The sequence below is a fragment of the Panicum hallii genome, chromosome 9, assembly GCF_002211085.1.
Source record: "Panicum hallii strain FIL2 chromosome 9, PHallii_v3.1, whole genome shotgun sequence".
In the NCBI taxonomy this organism is placed as follows: Eukaryota; Viridiplantae; Streptophyta; class Magnoliopsida; order Poales; family Poaceae; genus Panicum; species Panicum hallii.
Genome location: NC_038050.1, coordinates 73,786,452 through 73,814,270, shown reverse-complemented (window position 1 = coordinate 73,814,270; position 27,819 = coordinate 73,786,452). Strand labels below are relative to the sequence as shown.

The window sequence follows — 27,819 nt, the reverse complement described above, 5'->3', positions numbered from 1 at the left end:
AACTGGGTTAATCAGGGCCCAGAAACTCCCCCTTCCTTTTCCCTTTGTAATAGAGTAGGGTTTTGGTTGTCCCCTTCCCTCCCTCTTTCTTTGTCTCCGGCCGGGCTCCGGCCATCCGCCTCCGCCTCCGGCTCCGCCATGGCGTCTCCTCCCGAGCGTGCGGTCGCCGCCCTCGAGAGCTGCTTCCGCGCCCTCCCGGCCGACGCCGTCCCCGCCGTAGTCGACTGCGTCCTCGCCTCCTCCGCCTCGACCTCCCCCGCCCAACTCTTCCACGCGCTCCTCCGTTCCCCGACTTGCCCCGAGGTCGGTTGGTTTTGGTTGGTTGCTGCTGCCCTCTCTTTCACTCCCACCTCAAGCGAGATTCAAAAGGCAATCGGTTTTCTTTCCTCCCAGCAGGAGCAGGAGCAGGAGCAGGGTCTCCAAGCCCAGTCCGACTTTCATGCCTCCATCTCCCACGCCGCTTCGCTCCGCCATTTGCTCGCACGATTCGGTCACCACCCCTCCCTTGCTTGCCTCCTCCTCTTGAGTCATGACAAGGAGAGTCAGTCTAATTTCTCGCTACATTTCGGCTTTCAGACAACCCTCCAAAGGCTAAAGATGCTCTGCGCTTGCTGCTGTGGAGGGTATTCCTGCCACTGCTCAGGGATACCATCGAACCCAACCTTCACCAGGTGTGTACTCCTCATCTATTCTCCACTTGAATACATTTATCATGTCTAGTCCTCACTAGCTTATGTATGCTGTGGTGCCTCAGGTGATTGCCTTGATGTGCGATGCAGTCTCCGACACTGGATCCTGGGACCTGCTAGGAGCTACCATAGCACCATTCTGCATACGGTCATCTGCTGTTGCCATGGGCTTGTCCACGCGCCATGACTCCATGCTTTATCACAGTATGATGGAAGCAGATTTTGCTGGGGACAATCTGCCCCCAATGTTAACGCTCTCCAAGGCGAGCAGTGTGTTAGCATCGTTGCTGGGGGACATATTGGTGAGACGAAGGACCATCCTCAGCGTGGACCGCCTTGATTCTCAGGAAGGTGCTATTGATCTAGATGCATTTGTGCAGAATTTGACATGGGACCTCTCCGCATTGGTACTCAAGATGTTTGCACATGGTCAAGAGTATCGATCTTGTGCCACTCGGACCCTTCTTCAACCTCTGCTGATCTCACTTGCTGATAATCCCTGTGTCACTGTAATGCTTGGTGCAGTCCAGCATAAGCTATCTAGGTTGCTAATTCTCTGCGTCAGGCAGCTATATGTGACCAGACGTTAATCTAAATTGTCTCTTCTCAATTTATTTCTGGCCTGCAGGTTTGGTTTTCTAGAATGCATATGGGATTCCTGTATTTCTCTATTTTCGTTGGGGTGTGGCGAGCGGTTGGATGCGTACAAAATACTATCTTTGTACTTCTCAACACTCAAATTGGGTCATGAAGTCGCCGTCTTGGGAGCTGACAAGCTCCAGGAATTCGACCTTAGGAATGTCCGTGAATTTTGGAACCAACTGCGCAAGGGACTGGTGAGACTTCTGTGGCATGCCATTTTTCTTAGTTACACAAACTCAAATTTGAATGCCTACTAGAAAATTGTTATCCAATTTCATGTTGCAGTGACATCTGTACTTTCCACACACCAGGTTGACAAGGATTCTTTCGTAAGGAAACAGGCCTTTTACGTCTTGACCATATCACTGAGCATCTTTACCTCTTCTGGAAACGATGGAAGCCAACATTGCTCCAGCAAGAGCTCAGCTGCTTTGCCTGCTCAAACCAAATCAAATACTGCGACAACAAAAAGAGAAAGGTGGGCCAACAAAGAAGCCAAGTCCCTAGGTGTTAGAGAGATGGAACAATCAGATGAACGCTGTTCAAATGGTCTAGATCGGTGGAAGATCTTCTTGTTACTCTATGAGATGCTCCAAGAGTATGGGACACATTTAGTTGAAGCAGCCTGGACACTCCAGGTTAGTTGGTTTCCTTACGTTTCTCTTATCAAAAGCTGTCAACATTATGGTATGTTTTGATTACAGTACTCCTAAAGTGAGATATAGTAATTGGTAATAAAGGTTCTTTTGGCTTACTATGGGGCTAATATGTTCAAAAACCATGTTCAGGTGATGCTGCTGTTTGAGTCTATACCACAGACTGACTATTTAAATCACACCTCCCATGGAATCTTTCATGCTCAGATGGAATCTTGGGAGGGAATTTTGCAGTGGATGACAGTTTTGTGGGAGCGTGGGTTCACTCATGATAATCCTCAAGGTGAGTGCTGATGTATAATTGTGTATAAAGCATGTATATTTAGAATGCTATCCCATAATCTGCCTGCATGAATGCCTTTTGCAGTGAGATGCCTAGTTATGCAATCCTTTTTGGATATTGCATGGGAACGCTACAAGGTTTGCACTCAGATAATTCCAAGGGGTTTTGTGCTTGGTTCTCTGATACGTGGTTTGAACGATGTAGTTCACCACAAGGATTTCGGTTAGTGTTATTCATTTTAATACTAATTCAATATAACATGCTTGATTCTGCTCTGAAAGAAACAAAGCTATTTTATTTTATTGTCAGATATGTTTTTGAACAGCTATTGTATTAACTTACCTTTTAGTATCTGTTTTTGAAAACATTATACCCCTTTGTAAACATGGGATGGATGTAGCAAATTTCAAACAATGTGCCAACTGCATATCAAATAGATAAAATTACCCAACAAGCTTGCATTGCTTCATTGATATTAAGTTGTTAACCCTTTGCAGCAAATATGAATTGGAGTTGTGTCCACATTTCAAACGTTGGACCTGGTGGAAGACTAAAACTTCAATTCATATATAGGGTTATGTTGTTTATGCATATGGTGTACTAGAAAAGAAAATTAAACCGACAGATTTATTTTCATTTGTCTCAGTGAATATATCTTAGAGAAGTTGTGTAAGCTTACTTTCTAGTCTTTTAGCCTGCTTTCCTATTCGTCCAATTCTTTTATGCGGTCCATGCTTATTCATCCTTGTTGTTTATGGCATACTGTTCATTAGTATATTCTTTTTAATACTGAGCTATCTTCCTAAAATATTTTCAGGCTTCGGTGGTGTCTATAATTCGAAAACCATAAAAGGTGCAGAGAGCTTTTTCAGCACTTATGCCCAGAACTTGACAAGACGGTAACTTGTGCCTTTTTATCCTGTTCAGTATTTTGATCCTTTTGACTGGAACTGATTTTCTTTGTTAGAAAGACGAAAGCAATGCATTTTCTGTTACCATTTAGAGTCTTCACATCTGTTGAAAGGTGATTATGCATATGGTGTACTACAAAAGAAAATAAACTGATGGATCTCTTTGCTTTTGCGTCTTATTGAAGATCTCTCTGCCAGTGCATCTATCTATTGCTTTTTCAGCACTATGGCAGTGAAAGATGTTGTGTACACACTGAATGGTTTAACGTATTTGCACTAGGGCTGCAAGGACTTTATATTGTGTCCCAAAAGACTATTTATGTTGTTTGACCACATACATGTTTCTCAGCCTTAGTCTGGTTTGTTTTCAATAGCTGAGTTCTTGTAGTTTTCTGCTGAACTGACTTCTGTTGCATGCATATATTCTTTACAGTGACCGTATGCATCTTGTTTGGAGCCTGGCATCTGCGGCTAAGCATGATTCATTTGGCCGAGCAGGGTTAATGACTCTTGCATCATGTGTTGCTTCTTGCACATGTCAGTCAGATATAAATGATGTGCCATGTGCTACCCCTGGGAAAGAAGCGTCAAAAAGTGATGGGGATGTACCTGCCGAAGTTAGGTCTGCAGATTTATTAGATGCCTTGTGGATTCTTAGTGAGAGGAGTAAACAGCACTTCAATCCAAAGTATCGTCTGAAAGGTTCTACATCTCTGTCTCATTGAGAAATTTTGATAAATGATGGCAGTAAATAAACAACTTGTTAACTTGAAGTCCTGCAGTTTGTGAGCAGGTTATCAAAGTTGCAACATCGCTGATAAATGCCACTGAAGTTCCTCTTAACCAACTTCTGCATTTCATTTCTACAATACCTCGAGAGTTCACTGATTATTTTGGTATGTAAATGAGAGAAATGGAGGATTCCTTTTGTATACATATCTTTTTTAATATTACCATCATATTATAATATAGTGCTGTGTTATCCTTCGGTCTTACTGCTGCTCTATATCCTCGTAGGACCATTGAGAGTGATAGTTCAGGAATGGTTTGTTCAGAAGAAAGAATGTTCTCCTGGTAGCACTTTGTTGAGTAAGCTTATTGATTTCCCTACCACATTCATGAAGCACAACAAACAGGATCAAGGTTCAAATTTGTTTGATGATGAGGATGTGAATGCATGGGAAGCTGAGGCAAGGAGGTGGGCCAGAACTCTTTTTCTTGTAACCTCAGACGAGCAACATTTGAAGCGAATTCTTGGGGTTTGTTTATCTTATCACTTGCTTCTAAAGTTGTAAAATTATAGGAGCTATTGTGCTCAGATTTGAAACTTCAAGTTATATGCAAATGCAACATATTTTTCTGTTGCCTTATTGTATGTTTCAGTTTATCTTTGGTTCAAAAGGTAATTGTTGTTGCAGTTTATAGAGGCACATGGCTACAAGCTCTCAGAGTCAGAGCAATGCCCTGTTGGAGAATGCGTTCCTGTAAAGTTTTTTATCATCGTTTTAAGCTTCATTGAGGAACTTGAGGTGGGGCAGAGAAAACTTGTTTGCCAGGATAAAACCATCTTGAAAGGAGGTTCAGATAGAGCAAATGGATTAGAACTCCATGATCTCAACGAAAAGCTTGCAGAATCATTGTCTCTAGTTTTGGTAATCCTCTTTTTCTTCAAACTGTCACCGATGGTTTTTTGTGATAGGCTTCTAATAGTTACCATGCTTAGGAAACCATGGTGGTCTTCAGCAAGCTATCTTGCTCAGTTTTCTGGTTGAGGAATATAGAGAACATGGATTTGCCGTATTCTGTTAAAGGAAAGCTTGGAGGCCCAAGTCAGCGTCGTTTGGCTACCTCTATAACCTCTTCAGTATTGCAGGGTGTATGTTCTTTCCTCATTCTTTGTGTTTACTGTGTGTAAAAGGTTCCATTTGGCGTATTTCATATTTCCTTTCAGTTATACTTCACTACTGCTATCTTGATTAAGTGACAAGTAAAATAAGAAAAGGGTTCCCTACTTTTGGCATGTATGAACGGTGACATGTTCAGTCTAACAATGATTTCTTGTCTACCGACCTTTCTTCAATTTTGGGCCAGTGTAATGTTGGTTAAAGTTAAAGCAGTAGCAATTGTGATGTATGCTCTGCGATTTATCAGAATTTTGATTTATCCGGTCTCCTTATTCTGGAGAAAATAATCTGGACTCTTGACTGTTAAAAGCTAGTTTTTTCATCGCCATCCTTTCTATGATAAGAAATATGATCTGTGGCTTGTTCTGGTAGATAGTGTACATGGATCCCTTATAATGTGGGAGCAGAAAAGATAAGCATGCTAAGAACGGAAACGTTTGTCTTTTCCTTTTCTCATAGGTTGTAATGATGCAATCAATTTCTGGTCTCAATAGTAATTGTTGTTATTTCCTTTTCCAATTCCTTTTTTAACTCTTGAAATAAATATAAAAACTCGACTTGCGGGGGGTAAGACAGCCCCTGATCATTTTGCATAGAGAAGACCTTCTCATGCCGGTTGAGAAAACCCCCGAACCCTTGTCCCACCCTTACACAGCGGCGCCATAGCTCGTGTGAGATGACCAACGACCTGGGCCAGGCCTTAGACCTGTGCTTTGGTGTGGGACAGCCGAGGGGATTTTTTTTAACCCCAGCCTGAAATTCACTCCCACGTGGAGTCGAACCCAGGACCTGAGGCGTGCTACTAGAGCCACCTAACCAATTCAGCTAGAGGCCTGTTCGCACTTTGTATTTCATAGTATCAACTGTTCCAGACCTTTTCTTTTGGTCATTGTCTTGTTTAATTCTCGCTGAGGGTTAACTTGGCAATCATATCCATCCTTAAGGTCCAGCACTGAGAGATCGCAGGCCTTAAGGTCCAGCATTGAAAGTTCGCAGGATCAAATCTTGGGAAATCAGCAACAAATCTACTGGACATCTAGATTGTGAGGTTCCAACTGTGGCTTTTAGACACAATCTATGGTGACATTCTGTTGAACTAGCCACAAGCTGGCATTGGCAATTCTTTTGTTGGTTTAGTCCACAAACCAAAATCTGTTGCAGGTCGCACCCTAAATGGTGATTGCATTTAATATCTTCCATATAATAGGGTGGTACTTTACCTGTTTGAAGTTTTAGTGCACCAACCAAAATCAGTTGTAGGTCAATGGTGATTGCATACTTTACCCGTTTTGAAGTGCATCTCACCATTTAATTGCCCTACGTTTGACAAATCTCCATATCATATTCACAGATTTGGTCAATGAGGTGTATTAGTTCTGTTGCCTCATGGTGTAACCACTACAGCTCTGGTGATTCTTTTTCTTCCACATTTTCCTTTCTCTGGGACTTCTATTGGAAAGTTATCGAACACTCCACTTATGCCACTGAGGTATGTTGCTATTGTTAATAAATGGTTTAGTTAATCATTCTTTTTAATGCTTTCATGTTAACTTTCTTTATGTAAGTTCTTATGCCAAAACTCTGTTTCGTTTTTTTCGGGTACAAGACGGGAGCCGAACTTCACTTGGCAGCTTATGAAACTCTAGCCTATGTTCTAGCAGCTCTATCTGCAGCTCGCAATTCTCAATATCTGGATTTGGTGGAAACAAAGCAAACAAATCAAGCCAGAAATTTTTCATTGGATATTTCTATGACCACTTTCCTTAACAACATCAACCATCTCCTTACTAATGGAATTTTGACACGTAGCAGACGAGCTGTTCTAATGACTTGGAAGGTTAGAATAACCTTTTGATAGTTTCACCAGTGTGCATCACCCAACTTCTGTTCAAAAATAAGCCAACTTGTATGGCTCCTAATTGTTTATTTTCATTTAGTGGTTTTGTGTAGACTCCCTGCTATCCATTTCGTGGTGCCTTAGTGAAAATGAATCCCAGCTGAAGAGGTTGGATCCTTTATTTTCAGATTCAACCCTCCGATGCATCTTTCATGATGTTATCGAAAGGTGAGCAGAGTATGACTTTGTTAAAATTTCGTTCTGTAGTTTCTTATTTACATTCGTAAAGATAAGCAGGCTGATCACATTTTGCTACGTCATTCCTTTTTCTTTTTGTGTGTGTTTGGTTGGGGGGGGGGGTGCGGCTTCCATTAATCAAAGTTTGAACTTTTTTTACAAGTTGTTTTCTTAGCTTGATTTAAATCTTTGCGCCTTTCCTATGTTGACTGGATACCATTTTGTTCATCCTAGAACATATGAAGTCAATACCAGGTTATTTAAAGGAGCTACTAAAATTGCTAATACAAATGACTGAATTGAATTTTCTAATGCAAATCGGTGCTGTGCTTGAACATGGTTATAAGCTTATTATTCCTACTTTTTGTTTTTCTAGCTTCAACTTAGACTCTGATGTGACACATTGTTTTCCTCTCAACTTTGTTCTCTTTTCTTAATCTTTGCAGCCTTGAGAATGCTGGTGAAAATTCTGTCTTATTCATCCTGAGATGTGTGAGATCTGTTTTGGGACTGTTACACTTGAATATGGGCAATAGAAATTTTACCTCTGTAGGCATCAGTTATGAGGTACTATCTGTTGGTAGCTTTTCTTTTCTTTGTTGTTTATTCCCCAACGTACAGCTTCTCACAGTCTAACATTAGAGGCTAGCTTGAAAACTTTATACTTGGTGTTAGTTTTCTGCTTTAGAAATTTACGTTTGGCTTTTTTAATATTGTAGTGGTTATGCAGTGGGCATAAATCTTTTTTATCTTTGTTTGCCCAGACGATGATGCAATTAGCAAAGTCCTCCTGGATCTTGCACCTTAGTTGCAACAAACGACGAGTGGCACCAATTGCTGCACTGCTATCTGCAATATTGCACCCAGCAATGTTTTGTAATTTGGAAATGCACCAGGCAAATGAAAAAGGGCCAGGCCCTTTAAAATGGGTCAGTTGCAACATATTGTCCTTACCACCTTTTACTACTTTGGGTGCAATATACTCTTCTTGTTCTTTAGCTGAGTTGTCAGCATAAATGCCATCTGCTGATACTGCTGCTTTGTGTGCTTTTGTTTCCCAGTTCAGCTAAGTCTGCATTTTAGACTTTAGGTGCATGCATACAGTGTTACTTATCTGATGGCAAGCATTCTCTTCTTATGATTCTTAGATTTATGCATAAGTAGAATGAACTAATATCACTATTGTGTGCTGAATAGCAAAGAGAGAAATAGAGATCGTTCATATGAAATGGTGATATAATAATAAAATAAATTCAGATAATATCGTGAATATTGTTACCGCTATTTTATGTCGTGGAGTGTTGGACAGCTGATGTGAAAATATATGACATAACAATGCACTAAAACTTGTTATTTTGGCCATCTAAATAAGGAAAATACTTTCTTTTTTTTATTTCTGTGTCGTTTCCAGATGTTCATTTTCTTACCTTTCCAGAATATGTATGTACACTAAGTGGCATCTTAGTGTGCTTCACTTAGAAAGTTGGATTTATGAAGGCATTCTTCTGCAGCATCAAGCTTTCCTTGTGATACAAATTCAATTAACTCATTTACTTCTTTTCAGTTTATTGAGAATCTTCTTAATGAAGGTTCAAAAAGTCCTCGAACTATTCGCTTAGCAGCTTTGCATTTGAGTGGTCTTTGGTTGATGTACCCAAAAACTCTTAGATTTTATATGGAGGAACTGAAGCTACTTTCATTATATGGATCTGGTATACTATTTCAATTCTTTCCTATCCCTTTATGAGTATTTTCTCCTTTCCTTCTGTTAGTAACTTCCTTCTAATCAAAGCAAGGCAATATGCCTGTTTTCTATTATAGTATTCATTCCAGTCAATAATTGGTGCGTATTGAACAGTGGCATTTGACGAAGATTTTGAAGCTGAACTCTCTGAAAACCATGAAGCAAGATTTGAGGTCTCCATGCTAGCACAAAGTCCCGATCGTGAATTCACAGAGGTAAGTTCATTTGAAATTATCATGCTAGGTATTGGCTTTCCTGATTTGGTTACCTTTGAAATAAACATTCCTGTGTAATTGAGTAGGGCACAATGGAACCTGCTGAGCCTTCTGTTTATTTTTTTTTCTTTTAAACATCACTGATGAATGAGCTGTTTTATCATTTCATATAATATGTTTGGCAATGCTATTGCAGGTGTTCATTAATACAGAATTATATGCTCGCGTTTCAGTTGCTGTTCTCTTTCATCAGCTTTGGAAGCAAATCAAAGAAAATAATATATCAGAAACTGAAGAAGCTCTTCAATCTGGCAAACTATTTCTTCTAAAACTTCTGGACTCAGCGGTACTGTTTGAATGTTTTCATTAACGTTTTTGTGCTTAACCATAGCTTACTACCTTGGACACTGCTGCCTGAAGTTGATATTATCTGGTCACCATCTTGTATTTGACAGTTAGTGTGGTATCATCTTGTTGACCTTGATAAACTTTAATCTTTCATGGGCCTGATACTGGTTTAACACCTTATAAGACTAAAATCCTTAGAGTTGCCTGATGCTGCAAATTCTACTTGCCTTGTTTACTTCACTTCCAAAGCACTGCACAAATTAAGGAAGCTTATGCTCTTGCCGTCTGCACTTTTCTCTGACAGGTGAACGACAAGGATCTTTCAAAAGAACTCTACAAGAAATATAGCAGTGTGAGTCTTTTAGTCTATGTGAAATTCAGGTGGTTTTACTGTTGAGATCTTTGAAATCTTGTATCATGTTTCTATAACTTCACATTTACCAGGTACATAGGCGTAAAGTTCGTGTGTGGCAGATGATATGTGTTTTATCGCACTACGTAGAAGATGATACAGTTAGAGAAGTGATATCAAGCACTCACACCTGTCTTTATGTAAGAATATTCTCAATGTTTTTGCGTGCTTGTATCTGTGGATTCTTAATTTACTTGTGATGCAATGTTATGTCTTGCATTACTTTGCATTGGTGGAAGTTCAATTTGTATGCTTGTGCAGAGAAATAATCTGCCTGCTGTCCGGCAGTACTTGGAGACATTTGCTATACTCTTATACTTAAAATTTCCAACAATGGTGAGAACTCCCATCATGCTATTGTTGTAGAAACTAATGCACACTTTTAAAAATGTCTGTTTGTCCATAACTGTTGGTGTTTCTGATGAACCATCATTTGCAGGCAGAGGAACAACTTATTCCTATTTTTCATGACAAAGGGATGCGACAACAGGTGAACATTTTAGCCTGATCCTCAGGTATTTGATTGGTTTATTTATCTCTCTCTTCTCTGCAGGCACTGTCGTCTTATGTTTTTATAGCAGCAAACATTATTCTTCATTCAAGGCAGCTGTCCGTCCAGATAAACCACCTAAATCAACTGCTTCCTCCAATACTGCCATTCTTAACATCCCATCACCACAGTTTACGTAGTTTTACTCAGGTAATGAAAATTCATTGAAATGTGTTTTTCTGGAGTGTCATGTTGGTTTAATCACCTGAAGATCTATTTGCAGCTACTTGTCCATTCAGTGCTATCAAGGTTGTGGCCTACTCTACATCTCGAAACTTCAGAAGACGTAATCTTTGAGAGGAGGTGCTTTCAGGAATTGAAAGATTATCTGGCAGAAAATTCTGACTGCGTGAGGTACATCTAGACATACTACGTTTTTCTTGTCTGATTTGTACTTAGCAACGCTGTGTCTTGTTTCTTATAACTAATGATCTCAATTTATATGCTAAATTCTCCAATTGTTCCCTCAAAATCTATAAATCCTTTCTCCTGATTTCAGGCTCAGAGTTTCAATCGAAGGTTTCCTTGATGTTTTTGATCCCAATACATCTGGGACTCCTTCCGGGATATTTAGCGCTCGCTCTGAGGTTCATGATATTCTCTGCTCATTATTAGCACATGTTAGGTGTATAATTTTAAGAAAAATTTTAGGACCATTATGATTTTTTAAGGGCACTGAATGATTGAGCCTTATAAAATTTTGAGTATCCTGTTGCTTGTGTAGGTGTCTGAGTTTGAGTGTGTTCCTATGTCAGTGATGGAACGTGTGATTGACTTCCTGAACGTGAGCACTTGAACCTGGCCTATCTTTGCTACCATCGAAGAGCAAGCTAAAACTTTGCAATTTCAGGATGTGAGGGAGGACTTGAGACATGCTATAGCAAAAGATACAGTAACAATCAAGAATGAGGGTCTCACAGTGGAAGAGCACGGCAATGAGGACAATAGTGGCGAGAGTGTGTCTGAATTGTCACAACCTGGTTGTCAAGATGCACTGGACTTCCAGAAGAAAATAACGCCCCGCAGGGACTCTGAGCAAGCATTGAGCTTGAACGCGAGGGGTCCCTCAAGATTAATTTCTGGTATGGTATGCAAACTGTGCTGCGTTGCTTATTCCTTTCTCTTACATACATACTCACATGTCTATGGCTTGTGTTGTGTTATGTTTGCAGAGATTGAGGAAGATGACCAGCTTTTCAACCTAGCACTAGAAGCAAGATTGCATGCTGTGGAAACGATCAAGCAAAGCCAGCAAGAACTGATTGTAGTGGCATCATTGGTAGACCGCATACCTAATCTTGCGGGTCTGACAAGGACGTGCGAGGTATTGCCTTGCCAATTGCCATTGTGTGGTTGCTTATTCCTCCTCCGTTCTGTGGGCTGGTTGGTTAATTCTGGTGTGCTTGCTTGGCTGGCAGGTATTCAGAGCAGCTGGCTTGGTTGTTGCCGACAAGAGCATTCTTCAGGACAAGCAGTTCCGACTGATCAGGTCCGTTTGGTCAGCTTGATTGTTTGTTGCCCTAATCCCCATCAGCCTCCTTACCTTTTACCTCCCTGTGCTGGCTGTTGCAAATTGTAGTGTGACCGCTGAGAAATGGCTGCCCATCTCGGAGGTCCCGGTGGACAGCGTGAAGGCCTACCTGGAGAGGAAGCGGGCGCAGGGGTACTCGGTGATCGGGCTGGAGCAGACGGCCCACAGCAGGCCCCTGGACCAGTTCTCGTTCCCGAGGCGGACGGTGCTGGTGCTGGGCCGGGAGAAGGAAGGCATCCCCGTGGACATCATCCACGCCCTGGACGGGTGCGTGGAGATCCCGCAGCTGGGCGTGGTGAGGTCCCTCAACGTCCATGTCAGCGGCGCCATCGCCGTCTGGGAGTACACGCGCCAACACAATCAGCCTTGCACTTGACTTGGCTACCCTGGTTGCAGTTTGAGTTGGGAGGGTGTATCCAATCCAGTTCAGACCTCATCACAGAAGTCATGAGCTTATTGCAAGAGGGGGAAATATTTGACACAAGAATGCATCTTCAGTGAAGTCGAGTTGAGAGGTTACATCAGTGGAGGAAAGGAAACACTAGCTAGCTCTTTTGAGATTTGCAAATTTGGATGGGAATCAATCAGACGTGCTACCAGAGTGCAGGAATAATTGCTGAAGTTGCAAGCACACTTATTCTAGTATTAGTTATTGCTGACAGCCGCAACCCGAACTGGGGACTGGTAGTAGTAGTCTACATGCGTTGCGTGCAACTTTCTATTACAGGAGATCAGGGCGCGCGTGCCTGCTCGAGGCGTTGGTGCGCCCAGTCCTTGCTGGAAAGCTGCTGCTGCTGCTGCTCCGGCGTCTTCAGGTACCGGTACATCCACGCCAGCACGCCCACCGCCGCCGTGCCGAACCCTCCCGATGACACGAAGCCCGCCGTGAGCAGCGCCACCGTGATGGCTGCCGGCACCAGCACTGGGCTGAAGATCACCAGCAACGGCGTCGCCACGATGAGCGCCAGCACCGTGGCCGTCAGCGCCAGCCCCGACAGCAGCAGCATGGAGAAGGCGGCCAGCACCTTGGCTACTGCCGCGGCCGCCGACTGGTGCTGCTGCTGGCCGTGATGGCCGGGGTAGTCGTCGTCGCCGTAGAGGCCCCTCATGTAGTGCTCTCCGACAAGGCGGCCGTACTCTTGTCCTTTATAAAGTTTGTTGTGTTACTAGTTAGCAGGATGGCTGCTCGATTGACCAAATGAGCAAGCGAGCGGTGGGCATATATATGCATGGAAGGAGGCCGCGCTGACAAGTGGGGGGGACGTGGCGACGACTCTCCTCCGCGTGGTAGCGCCGATGCCTCAACTCCTGCCACGTAGCTTCTTGCTGTCTCTCTTTTTCAGCGGCCACCGCCGCTCGCTACTCACCCATTAATAATACGTACCGTTCTGAATTAAATTTGATCAACTTTAATTAAATTTATAGAAAAAATAATAATATATACAATATTAAATTTGTTTTATTAAATTCACTCTGAAGTACATATGTTGGATAGTATAATTATCATTATTTTTTTTATATAGATTTGGTTGAAGTTAGCTAGTTTTAAATTAGAGTAAAACCTAGTACGATATATGTAAACGAGGGAGTTAATTCCTAGGGCCCAGAAGGAGTTGGGCTTGCATGGTTTAGCGCAAATGCCCACCGGAGCGGCCCATTAACTTAATTGGTCTACATTTTCTTGTCCTCGTTTTCCTTAAATAAATAAACCAGGGTAGTATATCAGATTTAAGGCACTTCACTACTTCAGTGAGTGTCTCTTTCGGGAAAAAAATAATAATAAAAAAGTGCAGAATTTGAATGACTTGGCGCGATAGCTTGAGCATAAACAATGCAGCAAGACTGGAGCAGGACTTGCATGCTCCAAGTTAGTTGTATTGTTTTCTTTTTTGATAATATACAAGTTAGTTGTATTGTTGACGGACGGAGATCTCTGGCGCTGGCATCAAATTAGCAGTCAGCAGCTAAGTGTGGTTTTGGCTCGGCTTGATAGCTGACACTCTACTTAATAGCAGTCATCAGTAGATTACGATGATGGAGAGGAGAGGAATAATTTGTTGACCTGACCGGCCGCCTGATGTCGTCATCGTCGTCGTCTTCCTCGCGATTTCAATTCGCTTGGTTTGCTTGTCGTGGGAAGGGAAGGAGACGGTACGGTCGCACTCCACTCCACTCCGTCCGTACCTCCCTCTCCAAGTCCAATCCACTCCCCCAATTTCTTTTCCAATCTCTCCGGCGAGACCAAGGAAGGAATGAATCGACCAGGGGCCAGAGTGGGAAGGGAAGGCCCCGGCGACGGCGGGACCTAGACGGAGGCAGGCGGCAAAGCCAAATCCACCTCGATGGAGTGGAGCCAGGCCCGATGGCCAATGGCGGAGCTGCGCATGCCCCGCTCCTCTCGATCGTCGCCATCCACCTCCCGCCTCCTTATATTCCCCTTCCCCTCCGCCCGCCTAACTCCATTCCATCGAATCGAGCCAGCCACAGCTGATTCCCCTCCATGGAGGCCCTCGGCATGGACGCCATCAGCAACGAAACCGTCGACCTGGTGCGTTTCAGCCTTTCAGATTTGCCTAGCCCCCATCAGATTACGAGTAGCTAACAACGCCATTGCATTGCAGGAGCACATCCCAGTGGAGGAGGTCTTCGAGCACCTCAAATGCACTCGCGAGGGCCTCACCGCCGACGCCGCCCAGGAGAGGATCAACGTCTTTGGCTACAACAAGCTGGAAGAGAAGCAGGTAATCCATTTCGTTTCATCCGCTTCTGTCTAGTAGCTACTAGCTAGTGACAAACAAGACGACAAGCGCTAGCTAACACCTTAACAATATAATGTAATGTTGCAGGAGAGCAAAGTGCTCAAGTTCCTGGGCTTCATGTGGAACCCCCTTTCCTGGGTCATGGAGGCGGCAGCCATAATGGCCATCGCCCTTGCTCATGGAGGAGAAAATATTAGGGGAAAGGTAATCATCAATCATCGCCACACTATTCACTATTCACTCTTGCCGCCCCACTCTACATCCTTATCTATCTTCACGCAGAAAATGGGCATAGACTACAATGACTTTGTCGGAATCATGCTACTGCTCATTATCAATTCCACCATTAGCTTCATAGAGGAAAACAACGCTGGCAATGCTGCTGCTGCGCTCATGGCCCGCCTAGCCCCAAAAGCTAAGGTAAAACATACCTACTGCTCTCTTCTTTCTTTCACCCCTTCTTCCAAATACTGCTCTCTTCTTTCTTTCACCCCTTCTTCCAAATACCATTTCGTCCTTTCTAGGTTCTACGTGATGGAACCTGGAGTGAACTGGACGCGTCTTTGCTGGTTCCTGGTGACATAATCAGCATTAAACTTGGAGACATCATTCCAGCAGATGCGCGTCTTCTCGAGGGAGATCCGCTAAAAATTGATCAGGTCTTTCTCGTGCTCAATCTCTTCCTCTCTGCATGCTGCATTTCCCTACGGCTTTTCTGCTAAAGCCGAATTATTCTCATATAGTGAGCATCATTCTGGTATAAAAACACGATCAATGAAACCATAAAGGGTTACTTTGCAGTCTGCACTTACGGGAGAGTCGCTACCTGTAACCAAGCACCCTGGTGATGGAATCTACTCTGGTTCAACCTGTAAGCAAGGTGAAATAGAAGCAGTTGTTATTGCCACTGGAATCCATACTTTCTTTGGAAAAGCAGCCCATCTAGTTGAGTCAACTAGTCATGTTGGCCACTTTCAGAAGGTCAGACTTCAGCAACCAGTGTCTTTATGCTTAGCCTATCTTATCTTTTATCGACCATGGTGAAAATTTATAATTTCACCTAATCTGTCCGGTTTCAGTTCTATTTTTGCATCTTATTCCATTATTTTTTTTCCCTGTATCATTGGGTTACTTCACTACAGCCAATTGTTTAATATATTTTGATTGCCGGATACGTGATCTTGGCTGCATTTCATGGATGCCTTTTAGGTTCTGACATCAATAGGAAACTTCTGTATTTGCTCAATTGCTGCTGGAATGACTATCGAGTTAATCGTGATGTACGCTATTCACGCAAGAAGGTACCGTCAGATCGTTGATAACCTTCTTGTGCTTCTTATTGGAGGAATTCCCATTGCCATGCCTACAGTTCTTTCTGTCACTATGGCTATTGGATCACACAAACTAGCGCAGCAGGTTTGATCAGAGTTCTCTGGTGGAAAATTAGCTGGGCAACTGGGTTCTTTAAAGTGACTTTTTCTCCCCTTTGGTTGTTTGCAGGGTGCTATTACCAAGAGGATGACTGCCATAGAAGAAATGGCTGGAATGGATGTCCTTTGTAGTGACAAGACAGGAACACTGACACTCAACAAACTAAGTGTTGACAAGAATCTAATTGAGGTTATATCATCTGAATGTTGTACTACTTAAGATAACTCTAGTTATTCTCTTAATTTAATGGTGACACACCAAGGAGAAAAAACAAGGATTTGCAACTAGCCAACTTCGCTAATAATTTTTTCTGTTCTTTGCTATATGTACTAAATTTCAAACATAAAGCAGATTCAAGCTCGTTATGCTTTCTTCATGCATTCCCTCTTTGTTTTCCTCCCATTTGCGAAGAAGGTTAAAGAAATGAAACATCTTCACACAGTTTCAACTCTTAAATGGTTCCTCTAAAAACAGTCGACCAACATAGGAGGAAGTAGGAGTCATTGTTATCAAGAAGAAATAGCCTCCCGAAAGGACTCAAACCTGGGATCCACACCTGCCACCTACTGAAATGGTTCCTCTTAAGCTGTGTGGGCAAATCAATCCGGTCTTATTTGCTGTCGTACCATGACTATGAGCATATTGGCAGTTCTGCACTTTTTTCCATGCCAATAGTGATGACACTGATTGCTAAAACATTGAAAGTTTCTGTAGGTTTTTGCTAGAGGTATGGAAAAGGATGACATTGTCTTAATGGCTGCAAGGGCTTCTAGACTAGAGAATCAAGATGCTATTGATTTTGCTATTATTTCAATGTTGCCAGATCCAAAAGAGGTAGAAAACTCTCCTCTCTCATACATTTTTATAATTTATGCCTGTTCAGATGATTGTTGGCTGTTTTCATCACTCAAGTAGGGAAGGAGCTAAACACTCAAAGTGCTGACATATTTACGATTCACAAAATGGTTGCATATAATTTCAAGTGTATAGTCTACTTCTGGTCTGATTTACTTGTTTAGGACATCACATTAGTACAATTAAGTTTTAGAAGTTTGGCTGCACACATTCTAGGACAAAATCTAATTTGGATAAGAGGTATCCGTTCATCATATGAGCTGTATGTTCAATTTCTTGCCTTGGTAGGATCTAACAACTTCTGGTAACACATAGCTGGAGGTAGCATCAATTTTGAACAAGCATTTCTGAGTTTGACAGCTCATAGCACTTGCATTCATAAGTTTCCATGTGTAACAGAAAAAAGCCATCTAACGAGCAATGTTGTTGGCATCACTTGTTTCTTCTTAATTTCATTTACCTTATTATTCTCTTCTGCCTACTTCTAGGCACGTGCCGGCATTCAAGAAGTTCATTTCCTCCCATTTAATCCAACTGACAAGAGGACAGCACTCACATACTTAGATGCTGGGGGCAAAATGCATAGGGTTAGCAAAGGTGCTCCTGAACAGGTATATATATTAAATAATTTAATTCTTTTTAATACCAAAATAATACCTGAACAAAGTGTAGAAACCGTAGTGTGTGGACAGTTTGAAGTGCATGGTAGCCAATTATGGTAATCTATACTTTGCTACTTGAATTTATGGTTAGATGACTTGTGCATGAAACTTACTACTGCTACAGAAAAAAAGGCAAATGGAGGAATGTAGACTCCTGCATCATATTTTGCTTGCTTAAGATATATGTCTTGCAGATTCTGAATCTAGCCTCGAACAAGTCTGAGATTGAAAGAAAGGTCCATCATGCTATTGGCAATTACGCCGAGAGAGGGCTGCGGTCGCTTGCTGTTGCCTATCAGGTGCTAGTATGCTACAGCATGCTTGTCCATGTACAGAACAAAACCTAATTAAATTCTTTCGTCATATAGGAAGTACCTGAAGGGACCAAGGAAAGTCCTGGAGGGCCTTGGCAATTTGTTGGTCTTCTCCCGCTCTTTGATCCTCCCCGTCATGATAGTGCTGAAACCATACGCAGAGCTCTTGACCTTGGAGTCAGTGTGAAAATGATTACAGGTGCCTCTTTTTATGCACCATTTAGTATCTGCTGAACAGCAAGGAATTACTTAATTTATGGAGTTAGAATATGTGCACACGTCTAGTTGATGATGGGAGCAGTCAATTAGAATGCTTTACTGTATGTGGACATTGCACAAATTTACCTTAAATTCTAAAAAGCATATTTGGCTATCATCTAGAGATTGTGATGTTTTCCCTGCATTTCCACCTAAACATTTTCAGGTGATCAGTTGGCTATAGCTAAGGAGACTGGCCGGAGGCTAGGAATGGGAACAAACATGTATCCTTCTTCATCATTGCTGGGTGACAAAAAAGGTGACATAGCAGTCCTACCAGTGGACGAGTTGATTGAGCAAGCGGATGGGTTTGCTGGAGTTTTTCCAGGTGAGCGTTAACTATCTATTGCATCATGGTGTTCCTTCATCTAATTAGTTTCCTTTGACAGAGCATAAATACGAGATTGTGCAGAGGCTGCAAGCCAGAAAGCACATATGTGGGATGACTGGAGATGGAGTCAATGATGCACCTGCTCTGAAGATAGCAGATATTGGAATTGCTGTGGCCGATGCTACTGATGCTGCTCGAGGTGCCTCCGACATAGTTCTGACAGAACCTGGATTGAGTGTGATCATCAGTGCAGTGCTGACTAGTCGGGCAATTTTCCAAAGAATGAAAAACTATACTGTAAGTCCACCATAGAAATAATTTTGAATATTGTTATTTGCTGCTGCCTGATCTTTATTTATTTTTGGTGCAGATATATGCTGTGTCTATAACCATACGTATTGTGGTAAGTTCATCTGGCCTACAATAGACAAAGTAGATGTTGTGATTGGCAAAGTAGCTAGTATCATTTATGCATGTTCTTGTCCGCGCAGCTTGGGTTTTTGCTCTTGGCGTGCTTTTGGAAGTTTGACTTCCCTCCGATGCTGGTTCTCGTGATAGCAATTCTTAACGATGGTAATAAGACGGCTGCTGGTTCCTTGATTGATTTGATAATTCCTACTACTACATGCATAGTTAAGAGAGATTGTTGTTAGGTGCTGAGTTATATGCCTGCCGGCCTTGTTCAGGAACCATTATGACCATCTCCAAAGACAAGGTGAAGCCATCTCCCCACCCGGACAGCTGGAAGCTAGCGGAGATATTTGCAACGGGAGTGATCATCGGGGCTTACCTGGCTGTGACGACGGTGCTCTTCTTCTGGGCAGCCTATAAGACGGAGTTCTTCGTGGTAGGTGGTTACTATCTAATTGCAGATATAGAAAGATATATATAATTGTTAGGGTTTAGGGTTTTCGACAGGCAGGCAGACAGGCAAACGTGCAGTGATGGAATGGAATTGTTGCAGAGGGTTTTCGACGTTCGGAGCCTGAACATCGACAAGCTGAGGAGGGAGATGGGAGACAAGCAGGACAGGGATGCGATCGCCGACAACATGGAGAGGCTGGCCTCCGCCGTCTACCTCCAAGTGAGCACCATCAGCCAGGCGCTGATATTCGTGACCCGGTCGAGGGGCTGGTCCTTCCTGGAGAGGCCGGGCCTGCTTCTGATGGGCGCCTTCGTGGTGGCGCAGCTGGTGGCCTCGGTGCTGGCCGCCATGGTGAGCTGGGAGCTCGCCGGCATCAAGGGCATCGGGTGGCGCTGGACGGGCGCCATCTGGGTGTACAACATCGCGGTGTACCTGCTGCTGGACCCCATCAAGTTCGGCGTGCGCTATGGGCTGAGCGGCCGGGCCTGGAGCCTGGTGATCGACCACAAGGTGGCCTTCACGAGCCGCAAGGACTTCGGCAAGGAGGCCCGCGAGGCGGCCTGGGCCCACGAGCAGCGGACCCTGCACGGGCTCGGGCCCCCTGCCGGAGCAGCCGCGTCGTCATCCGGGGAGCAGCTGGGCCTGATGGCGGAGGAGGCCCGGCGGCGCGCCGAGATCGCCCGGCTCCGGGAGCTGCACACCCTCAAGGGCAAGGTGGAGTCGGTGGTGAAGCTGAAAGGCCTCGACCTGGACGACATCAACAACCACAACCAGCACTACACCGTCTGATTCATTCAGTTATGATTTGTCTTGTCATAATAGTACCTCAGTATAAGATGAAGAAAAGGAGAAAAATCTATCGTATTATTACTGATTACACGAGAGTATGGTACCGTAATGTTCGGATGGTAGGGTCAGCAAGTCAGCGCAGGAGCCAATCGATGCATGAACGAGCGTGGCCTGGCCGCGACGGCACGGCGAGGAGGTGGGCCGGGCCACCCATCATCCTTCCTCCCCGAGCCGAGAGGGACAGACAGCCCAATTCAGCCTCCCCCCCCTTCTTCCTCCCTGCCTGCTGCCTCTGCCAGCGGAGACGAGCGCGAGAGACGGGGCGGCCGCCGGCGACTTCTCTTGCTTGCGATCGAGAAGGAGGAGCAGCGCCGCTACCTGCTCGGGTCCCCAATTTGCTGCTGCTTCGCTTGGTCTTGCTTCCTCAATTCCCGGCCGAGGCCGCGCCAGATCTGCCTTCGTCTCCCGCGGCCTGCGCCATGCGGGTGCTGCCGGCGTCCTGGTCCTCCGCCTCCTCATCCGCCAAGCCCACCAGCAGCAGCAGCATCGAGGAGCCTCCTCCTCCTCCGCCTCCCACGGCGGCCGCGGTGTACCTCAACATCTACGACATCTCCCCTCTCAACCACTACCTCTACTGGTTCGGGCTCGGCATCTTCCACTCGGGGATCGAAGGTAAACCACTCCTTGTCCTTCTTCCACCGCTCTGCTAATTGAGAACTGCTGGCTGCAGCACGGACGGATTATGCCTACAGACAGTAGTACGTGTCGAAGGACAACCACCTTCTTTACGGGACCTCTTGCTGTACTGTACTCAGTACTCACCCAAGCCACCTATATAGCATGTTTTAATCTCCCTTGATTGCACCTACCACTTCTGTTACTACTACTACTGCTCTTATATTCGGCAACTCTCCGCACCAACGGCCCTTATATTTGGCAGTGCACGGCATGGAGTATGGTTTTGGAGCTCATGAATACCCAACCAGCGGAGTCTTCCAAGTAGAACCCAAAAGCTGTCCGGGCTTTATCTTCAGACGCTCAGTCTGCGTCGGTACAACCGATATGTCCCCTTCGCAAGTCCGCACCTGCATAGAGGATCTCGCTGAGGATTACCATGGCGACACTTATCATCTCATTGTCAAGAACTGCAATCATTTTACAGCTGATGTCTGCCAGCGTTTGACCCGCAAGCCAGTGCCCGGGTGGGTCAATCGACTCGCCAGATTAGGTTACGATTCTTCCACAACAGACACACTCATAATCTCTTGCTCCTTCATCATGCTGATTCTTTGCTGTGTTGGAACCGCAGGCTCATTCTTCAACTGCGTATTGCCAGAGAGCATCAAGGTTTCAGCAGTCAGAGATGTAAACGCGCATCCTGATTTTTCTGGTACTGTGCCTGCATCCCTGTTTAACTGATGGTTGGAATTCGACCTTACAGAACCTATGCCATTTGATCAAAGTTTGTGTCGTCCCCCAATTTGCTGCTGCTGTGAATTGCATTGCATAAGTGGCTGTGTTCAGTTAAATGAGGATAACATGAATTATCTCTAATTTATCTGGTCATTTCAATGAAGATATCGGAACAACCTGGAATTGTGAACAAGTTGTCTTACTTTCTTTCCGTATCTGGTGGAAGATGATGAACCAAGTTACCAACATAGAACTGCTAGGAAGTTGTTTTAATTGTATCTTCTTTCATTTCAAAATTAAATACTAAAGACCCATATGAGCTTTGCTCATTACTTGGCTACTCTGAATCACATGACACTTGCTGAAATCCATCCTGAAACTGGATATGTCTTTGTTTGTTGCCATCGCTGCAGATGATGGCTTGGGGTCCAACGCGTCGATTGTTGAGGGAAGTGATGAAGATGACTTAGACCAACTTCTAAGAACGCCAAACAGCGACGTTGTATCTTCAAGAGACAAGACATTTACTCCTGGCAGGGATAGCTTCTAATTGACTGCCTCTATTCTCCATCGATTGTAAGCATTGCCTTTTGGGTTGTCTGCTGAGGATCAGAGGCAGGTTCTTTGGTAGCGCTGATGATCTGGTGATGGTACCTGCTGTCAAAACTTCAGACCTCCAAGGTGGCTCGCTAGTCGTTCGGTGGTGATGAATGATTGATTGATTGATGTTGCTGTTATCAGTTCGTGTAGAAGGGTATAATGTGATGATAATTGTATTTGTGGTATCATGTGGCAAAGGCCAGGTTAGCCTGCATATCATGGCTGTGCGCGCACGCACGCACGTGTGGGTAATATGCTGTAGTGAGAATGGTGTGACATACTGTCTGAGTAGTGAGGTCATCTCATCTGACCTGTTTTCTTTTTGTTTGACTTTGTACGGTGAATCGGTGATGGTGTGTGTGAGTGATTTCTTCTGTACAAAAATTAATTGATGGAGATTGAAATGGTTTTCCAGATGTGTGTATAGTATCAACATCAACTTGCTGCTGTGTCTGTCCGTTGAGTGCCTGGATTCATCAGAATTTAGAGAGTAAAATGCACCGCCAGCCCTCGAACTTGGCTCGGGATGTCATCCTGGTTTCCAAATTTTCAAAATAAAATGGACATTTAGATCCTAAATTTACTAATTATATCACGTAAGGTCCAAATCACAGTTGTTTAAACTAAATCAAAAGTTATATAATTTACCCAAATATAAAATTATACTCACAAAAATAATTCATACCAATTTACTTGTACGGATATATTCAAATACAATAGATTTGTATAGAAAAATTGCAAAACAAGAAACTTATATAATCAAATGTGTAAAAGGTAGAAAATTAAAAAAAAATTTGGAGGAAATATTGGCAAAGAAAATATTCGGCATAGAGTTTTGAAACAAAATTTTGATATCTTTTTGAATTTTTTGAAAATATAAGAGTTCAGCAGAAAATTTCAGAAGTAAATTTTGGACCCCACATGTAAGCTCCATATAAGTTAAATACTTTCACTTTATAACTTAAAAAATAATGATTCGGCTTCACACGTGATACAATTAGTAAGTTTGAGGATCTAAATATGCATTTTAAAAATTTAGGGACCGAAATGGCACCCTAACTAAGTTTGAAGACCGGCAATGTACTTTACTCGAATTCAGAACTCTGTCTCGATTTTAAATGTGATCTTATATACAAATTCTATCTTTTAAATCACGGTGCTATAGCGGCGCCGTACAACTCTTGCTACGACCAAATTTTTGTCATCTTCCGGAGTGTGCCCTTGACAATCTACGATGGGTCACTGCCTTGTGGACCCACGTCCCTTGCAGTTGCTTGTCAAAGAGGGGAAGTTCTTGGCCAGGTCCGCCAGCGGGCAGCTAGCTTTGGTGGAATCGGAATCGGACGGACCCCGCCGACGGAAGAGGAAGAATGGCGATGCAGAGAGCCGCCGCGGCCGTCGTCGTCGTCCTCCTCCCCCTGCTCGTGGCGGCGGCGCGGACCTCCGCCCTGCCCTTCATCGTCCTGCACGGTAGGCCCTTGCTTAAGAGAAAATTGGGCTCTCCTCTCCTCTGCAACAGGCTTAGATATGATGATTGATTCGATGCCCACACACATCTACCCATCCATCCTGCTGACGGATTGCCACTGGAATCGCAGGGATTGGGGACCAGTGCGCCAACCATGGCGTCGCCCAGTTCACAAAACTTCTCGCCGAATGGTCCGGCTCCGACGGCCACTGCCTGTACTCTGCTATTTGCCCGCTAACTCTTTCTTTCTCCTCATCCCACTGCCTGCTCTAATGGGTCTATACGAGATACGACTGACCGCATCCTTTCTTTCCCCCAGAGAAATCGGGAGCGGAACATGGGACTCTTGGGTCATGCCTCTTCAACAACAGGTTCTCTTTTTTTCTTTCTTTTCTTTTCTTTTTACTAGGAAGGCACACGTTCACTTTCTTCATTTTCTTTCTTCTTGTTAAACGTTTCTAGGTTCACTAACACATGCGCCTGTTTCCTGTCCGCAGGCTGACATCATATGCAACAAGGTGTTTTCTCACTATATAATTCCATCTTGCACAGTTTGATGAGTTGCTAAAAACTGTTAGTCACCACTGGCACCTCTATTTTTCAAGGTCAAGGAAATGGAGCAGCTGAGAAGCGGCTACAACATAGTTGGTCTGTCTCAGGTATGCTCATGTGCTGCTGTCTTGTTTCCAGTCTTAGGACGTTCCTTACTTTTAAATTCCCAATCCATCTCATATTTCTGCCACTCTTACATGATGTTAGTTACTGCATCATCTTAAAAATGCACAGGACATACCAGCTACTTTACATGCTTGTAAACATTTTAGCTTTGGTTTTCACCGACAAACACTTTAATTGTGCTGTAGTTCATTTTGTTTTACATAGTATTAAAAGGAACATATACCGGTTGTGAATAAACATTTCCTTTGTTACCGCCTCGCCTATGAGAGGAAGAGAGGGAGGGAATCTGGGAATGAGGGATTAACTTATTAGCTTATTTTCATTACTTTTTTATTTAATTCTTGCTCTAGTTGGTGACTTGGTGTAACTGATATACTAAAACCCTTTCTCTCTTTGTGTCCTTGCAGGGGAACTTGATTGGTCGAGCAGTGGTTGAGTATTGTGATGATGGACCACCTGTGAGTTTTCCTAAAATAGGAACATAAAAGTATAAACAAAATGAATGCAGTTCAAATTCTATTTTATTTAGCCTCCATCAAACTAATGTAGGGAATTGGCCAGGTGGATGGTTAATCTGTCTTGTATGCACTTATAGTTTCTACCAATTTCATATGCAATATGGTATGGTTCCTGATCCAACTGCCAACAGGTCAAGAATTTCATCTCTCTCGGAGGTCCTCATGCTGGTACTGCTTCAGTACCGCTTTGTGGTGTAAGTTAATCTAATTATCTCAAATTTATATGCAGTTTGTTGTGCCAAGTTTTAACCAATAATCGATGATATAGTGATAAACTCGTGTCATTGAATACACTTGCGTGCCTTTGTTGTGATGACTTATACAGTTCATAAAAAAATAAATAAAATATACTGGCTGAGACTAATGCCATTAATGTTTAAATGTACTTATGTTTTTGACATTTAAATATTCTATGGCAGCTCGTATAATTCAGTTAACATCTGTATATTTGCAGTCTGGTATTTTTTGCATTATTGTCGATGCGCTGATTAAATTGGAGATCTACTCAGACTATGTGCAGGTTTGTATATCTTGGCTTCAGTCAAAATGGTTTTTTGTCATGGTGAACGCTTTTAAATATTTATTTTTTGGGGGATAACTTGAGACATGGTGAATTACAGGAACACCTTGCACCTAGTGGTTACCTCAAAATCCCAACTGTGAGTATTATGTACCTTTTGAGCATATTTCTGATAATGAGGAATGCACTTTTTATGTTGTTTGGTTGACATGTACTTTATTGTTGGACTTAAGGATTTATTTTGACTTGCTTGTTGTACTGGTCAGTCTACTGGTACTGCACACCATATAGGGCTGAAAGTAATCACATTTATAAGCCACTCACTGTATATGTTGCTCTTAGAGGTAGAGGTGACTCAACTCTCGAGGATAAACTAGGGTCTGATTGGTTTCCTTCCCACTGCAGCCTGGCTCGTACCAGCAATGCAGGTTCCTGCCGGCCAGGCTTTCGAGGTGCAGGGGGCCTTTGTTTGGTTTCCGTTTTCACGCAGCCAGGCTAGCTAGTGAAATTGTTTGGTTACCTGCACAGTTAGCTCATGCAGCTGACTTTTGGTTGTCTGCGTGTTTGCTGAGAACTCACCTTGCATCGCGCCAGCCAGGCTTGGGAGAAACGAGCAAACTTTCTGTACCCCGCGAGCCAGGCTGCGGTGCCGCTTTTGCACCAGCGGAGCCAGGCCGAGTACCTCCTCCAGGCAACCAATCAACGTTTACGTGCATCCAGCGGGCCTGGTTCCCAGAAATGCAGGGAACCAATCACCCCCCTAGTGTTTGACTAATCAGTTGCGTGCACCAGTGAAGATGCTTATGAAGGCTACAGGATAGCTAGCTATGTAATGCTGAATAACTAGTTTGGTCATTTTCTTTTATAATTGATTAACTTGAGAGTTTATAACCATGTGGTAAGCCTGAGGTTCTATTTTTTCCCTGGATGGTAAATTTTTTTGTGTGGTTATCTCTTACTGTTAGTGGTAAGAATGTGTCTCTGATGGGAATGTTTCTGGTGAATGTTACTAAAACTATTTTCCAGGACATGGCAGATTATTTGAAGAGTTGCAGGTTTCTTCCAAAACTTAACAATGAAATTCCAGATAAAAGAAATGCTACCTACAAGGAAAGGTTCAGCAGCCTAGAGAATTTGGTACTGATCATGGTAAGCTTGGCATTGTCCAAAATTGATTCTGACCAAAGTTCCAGGATAGTAGCAGTGTTCTGCGCTTATGGTGGCAGGAAGTAGGTAGAAACCATAGTTCAAAGTACAATGCAACATAGTGCAGCATGAAATACTATTTTATGCCATAGTACTATAGCATAATTCCTTGAACAATCTCAAATGTGACCAATATATCTTTTTTTTCTTTTGCAGTTTCAGGATGATGCAGTTTTGATACCTCGGGAAACCGCGTGGTTTGGTTACTATCCTGATGGAGCCTTTGATCCAGTTTTACCCCCTCAGAAGGTAGAATGGAATCTGATGGTGTGATTTGGTGACTTTTAAGTCGCTTACGATGGCAAACTGTGTGTACAGACAAAGCTGTACGAGGAAGACTGGATTGGTTTGAAGACGTTGGATGAAGCAGGGCGAGTAAAATTCATCTCTGTGGCGGGGGGTCACCTGGGTATCTCCAAAGGTGACATGAAGAAGTACATCGTGCCTTACCTGGCAGACAAGTCATCGGATAAGACCCTCCAGTGGAGCATTTCTGGTTTGCTAGGTGTGACTTGGCACAGCGCCAGGGAAGCGCTGGGGCTGATGGAGGGTGACAGTGCCGTGCTTTACTCGCCGGCGTTGTGATGGATCATAATCATATTGTGGTAGTCCCTCCCTGCTCTTGCAGGTGGTGTATATTGTGGATTTGCACTCGGGTGCATTCCATTTCAAGTCCAGTAGTGGATTCATGGCATGGTGGCATGATCACTAGTGCCATGCCTTGTATACGTGAAATAAACAAGTGTACTTAGGATGCAGCACTGCAAGCAGGGGGACTTTGGGTTGGGTGGGCCACCCTGCAAGAGGCCTTGTCATGCTTCCATTCTGGCCATGATATACAGCATTTCATTCCATTCTTCTTGTGTTGCTGGAGGAGTGGAGGAATAGCCATCCATTTATGATCTATCCCAGTCCCAGCACCACCTTTCAAAAAAAAAGAAAAAAAATCTAGCCCAGCACCTCATCACCCTTTGGATTTGCAGCACCTGATTCTGTTTCCATGTAGATATATAGCAGGTTAGGTTGGTTGGTTGCATGAACAAGCAAAGCATCTACTGGGCAAAAATAAGCACCTACTGGGTATCACAACTTGCAAGATTTTAGATTCCACCCATGGTTGTACTTGTACCCTGTGATTGGGAAGCATGTGCCTTTGAACTGGAAGGTACTGGAAGGCAGGAGAACTCAGGCTG

General features: G+C 43.6%; 5 protein-coding genes and 1 long non-coding RNA gene across 11 annotated transcripts; 4 read left to right on the top strand and 2 right to left on the bottom strand.

Moving 5' to 3' along the window:
* Window positions 1-123: 123 nt before the first annotated feature.
* On the top strand, window positions 124-12,592 carry LOC112874917. The gene is made up of 34 exons (XM_025938508.1): window positions 124-303; window positions 394-490; window positions 577-671; window positions 755-1,233; window positions 1,318-1,525; window positions 1,643-1,969; window positions 2,120-2,270; window positions 2,355-2,492; window positions 3,088-3,169; window positions 3,615-3,883; window positions 3,964-4,077; window positions 4,199-4,440; window positions 4,600-4,833; window positions 4,905-5,057; window positions 6,437-6,574; window positions 6,692-6,922; window positions 7,023-7,150; window positions 7,606-7,726; window positions 7,924-8,088; window positions 8,724-8,871; window positions 9,018-9,118; window positions 9,315-9,464; window positions 9,771-9,818; window positions 9,911-10,018; window positions 10,140-10,214; window positions 10,318-10,368; window positions 10,432-10,578; window positions 10,652-10,782; window positions 10,928-11,015; window positions 11,153-11,212; window positions 11,279-11,510; window positions 11,601-11,752; window positions 11,847-11,917; window positions 12,008-12,592. The coding sequence occupies exons 1-34, from the start codon at window positions 139-141 to the stop codon at window positions 12,333-12,335; spliced, it is 5,427 nt and encodes a 1,808-aa protein (XP_025794293.1). The 5' UTR covers window positions 124-138; the 3' UTR covers window positions 12,336-12,592.
* Window positions 12,593-12,654: 62 nt separating this feature from the next.
* LOC112874942 (oleosin 16 kDa-like) lies at window positions 12,655-14,154 on the bottom strand. The gene is made up of 2 exons (XM_025938554.1): window positions 14,022-14,154; window positions 12,655-13,347 (listed from the first exon to the last, which is right to left on the bottom strand). The coding sequence occupies exon 2, from the start codon at window positions 13,066-13,068 to the stop codon at window positions 12,691-12,693; it is 378 nt and encodes a 125-aa protein (XP_025794339.1). The 5' UTR covers window positions 13,069-13,347; window positions 14,022-14,154; the 3' UTR covers window positions 12,655-12,690.
* A 217-nt stretch (window positions 14,155-14,371) lies between these two features.
* LOC112874920 (plasma membrane ATPase 1-like) lies at window positions 14,372-20,311 on the top strand. Its single transcript, XM_025938516.1, has 18 exons — window positions 14,372-14,507; window positions 14,581-14,700; window positions 14,806-14,922; window positions 15,001-15,138; window positions 15,243-15,377; window positions 15,520-15,699; window positions 15,928-16,134; window positions 16,219-16,338; window positions 16,864-16,983; window positions 17,493-17,615; window positions 17,861-17,965; window positions 18,035-18,179; window positions 18,405-18,566; window positions 18,628-18,866; window positions 18,940-18,972; window positions 19,061-19,142; window positions 19,256-19,416; window positions 19,534-20,311. Exons 1-18 carry the CDS (start codon window positions 14,460-14,462, stop codon window positions 20,221-20,223), a joined length of 2,925 nt encoding a protein of 974 aa, XP_025794301.1. The 5' UTR covers window positions 14,372-14,459; the 3' UTR covers window positions 20,224-20,311.
* LOC112874944 lies at window positions 15,025-19,505 on the bottom strand. 4 transcript variants are annotated; one of them, XR_003225074.1, is made up of 6 exons: window positions 19,360-19,505; window positions 18,709-18,795; window positions 18,042-18,207; window positions 17,465-17,571; window positions 15,531-15,587; window positions 15,025-15,433 (listed from the first exon to the last, which is right to left on the bottom strand). It is a non-coding gene; the product is annotated as an uncharacterized LOC112874944 (long non-coding RNA). The 4 variants fall into 4 exon arrangements; XR_003225076.1 differs by lacking the exon at window positions 17,465-17,571 and having other exon boundaries at window positions 15,025-15,436; XR_003225073.1 differs by lacking the exon at window positions 17,465-17,571.
* A 35-nt stretch (window positions 20,312-20,346) lies between the features above and the next one.
* LOC112874931 (deSI-like protein At4g17486) lies at window positions 20,347-22,665 on the top strand. Of its 2 annotated transcripts, XM_025938539.1 has the most exons (4): window positions 20,451-20,895; window positions 21,164-21,451; window positions 21,533-21,613; window positions 22,050-22,665. In XM_025938539.1, the coding sequence occupies exons 1-4, from the start codon at window positions 20,703-20,705 to the stop codon at window positions 22,184-22,186; spliced, it is 699 nt and encodes a 232-aa protein (XP_025794324.1). In that variant the 5' UTR covers window positions 20,451-20,702; the 3' UTR covers window positions 22,187-22,665. The 2 variants fall into 2 exon arrangements, with proteins under 2 accessions (XP_025794325.1, XP_025794324.1); XM_025938540.1 differs by lacking the exons at window positions 21,164-21,451; window positions 21,533-21,613 and having other exon boundaries at window positions 20,347-20,895.
* An 844-nt stretch (window positions 22,666-23,509) lies between these two features.
* LOC112874932 (palmitoyl-protein thioesterase 1-like) lies at window positions 23,510-27,480 on the top strand. 2 transcript variants are annotated; one of them, XM_025938541.1, is made up of 12 exons: window positions 23,510-23,706; window positions 23,835-23,919; window positions 24,024-24,075; window positions 24,202-24,222; window positions 24,310-24,363; window positions 24,790-24,840; window positions 25,032-25,094; window positions 25,355-25,420; window positions 25,521-25,559; window positions 26,447-26,569; window positions 26,783-26,875; window positions 26,945-27,480. In XM_025938541.1, the coding sequence occupies exons 1-12, from the start codon at window positions 23,607-23,609 to the stop codon at window positions 27,209-27,211; spliced, it is 1,014 nt and encodes a 337-aa protein (XP_025794326.1). In that variant the 5' UTR covers window positions 23,510-23,606; the 3' UTR covers window positions 27,212-27,480. The 2 variants fall into 2 exon arrangements, with proteins under 2 accessions (XP_025794326.1, XP_025794327.1); XM_025938542.1 differs by lacking the exon at window positions 23,510-23,706 and having other exon boundaries at window positions 23,855-23,919; window positions 24,167-24,222.
* Window positions 27,481-27,819: the final 339 nt, after the last annotated feature.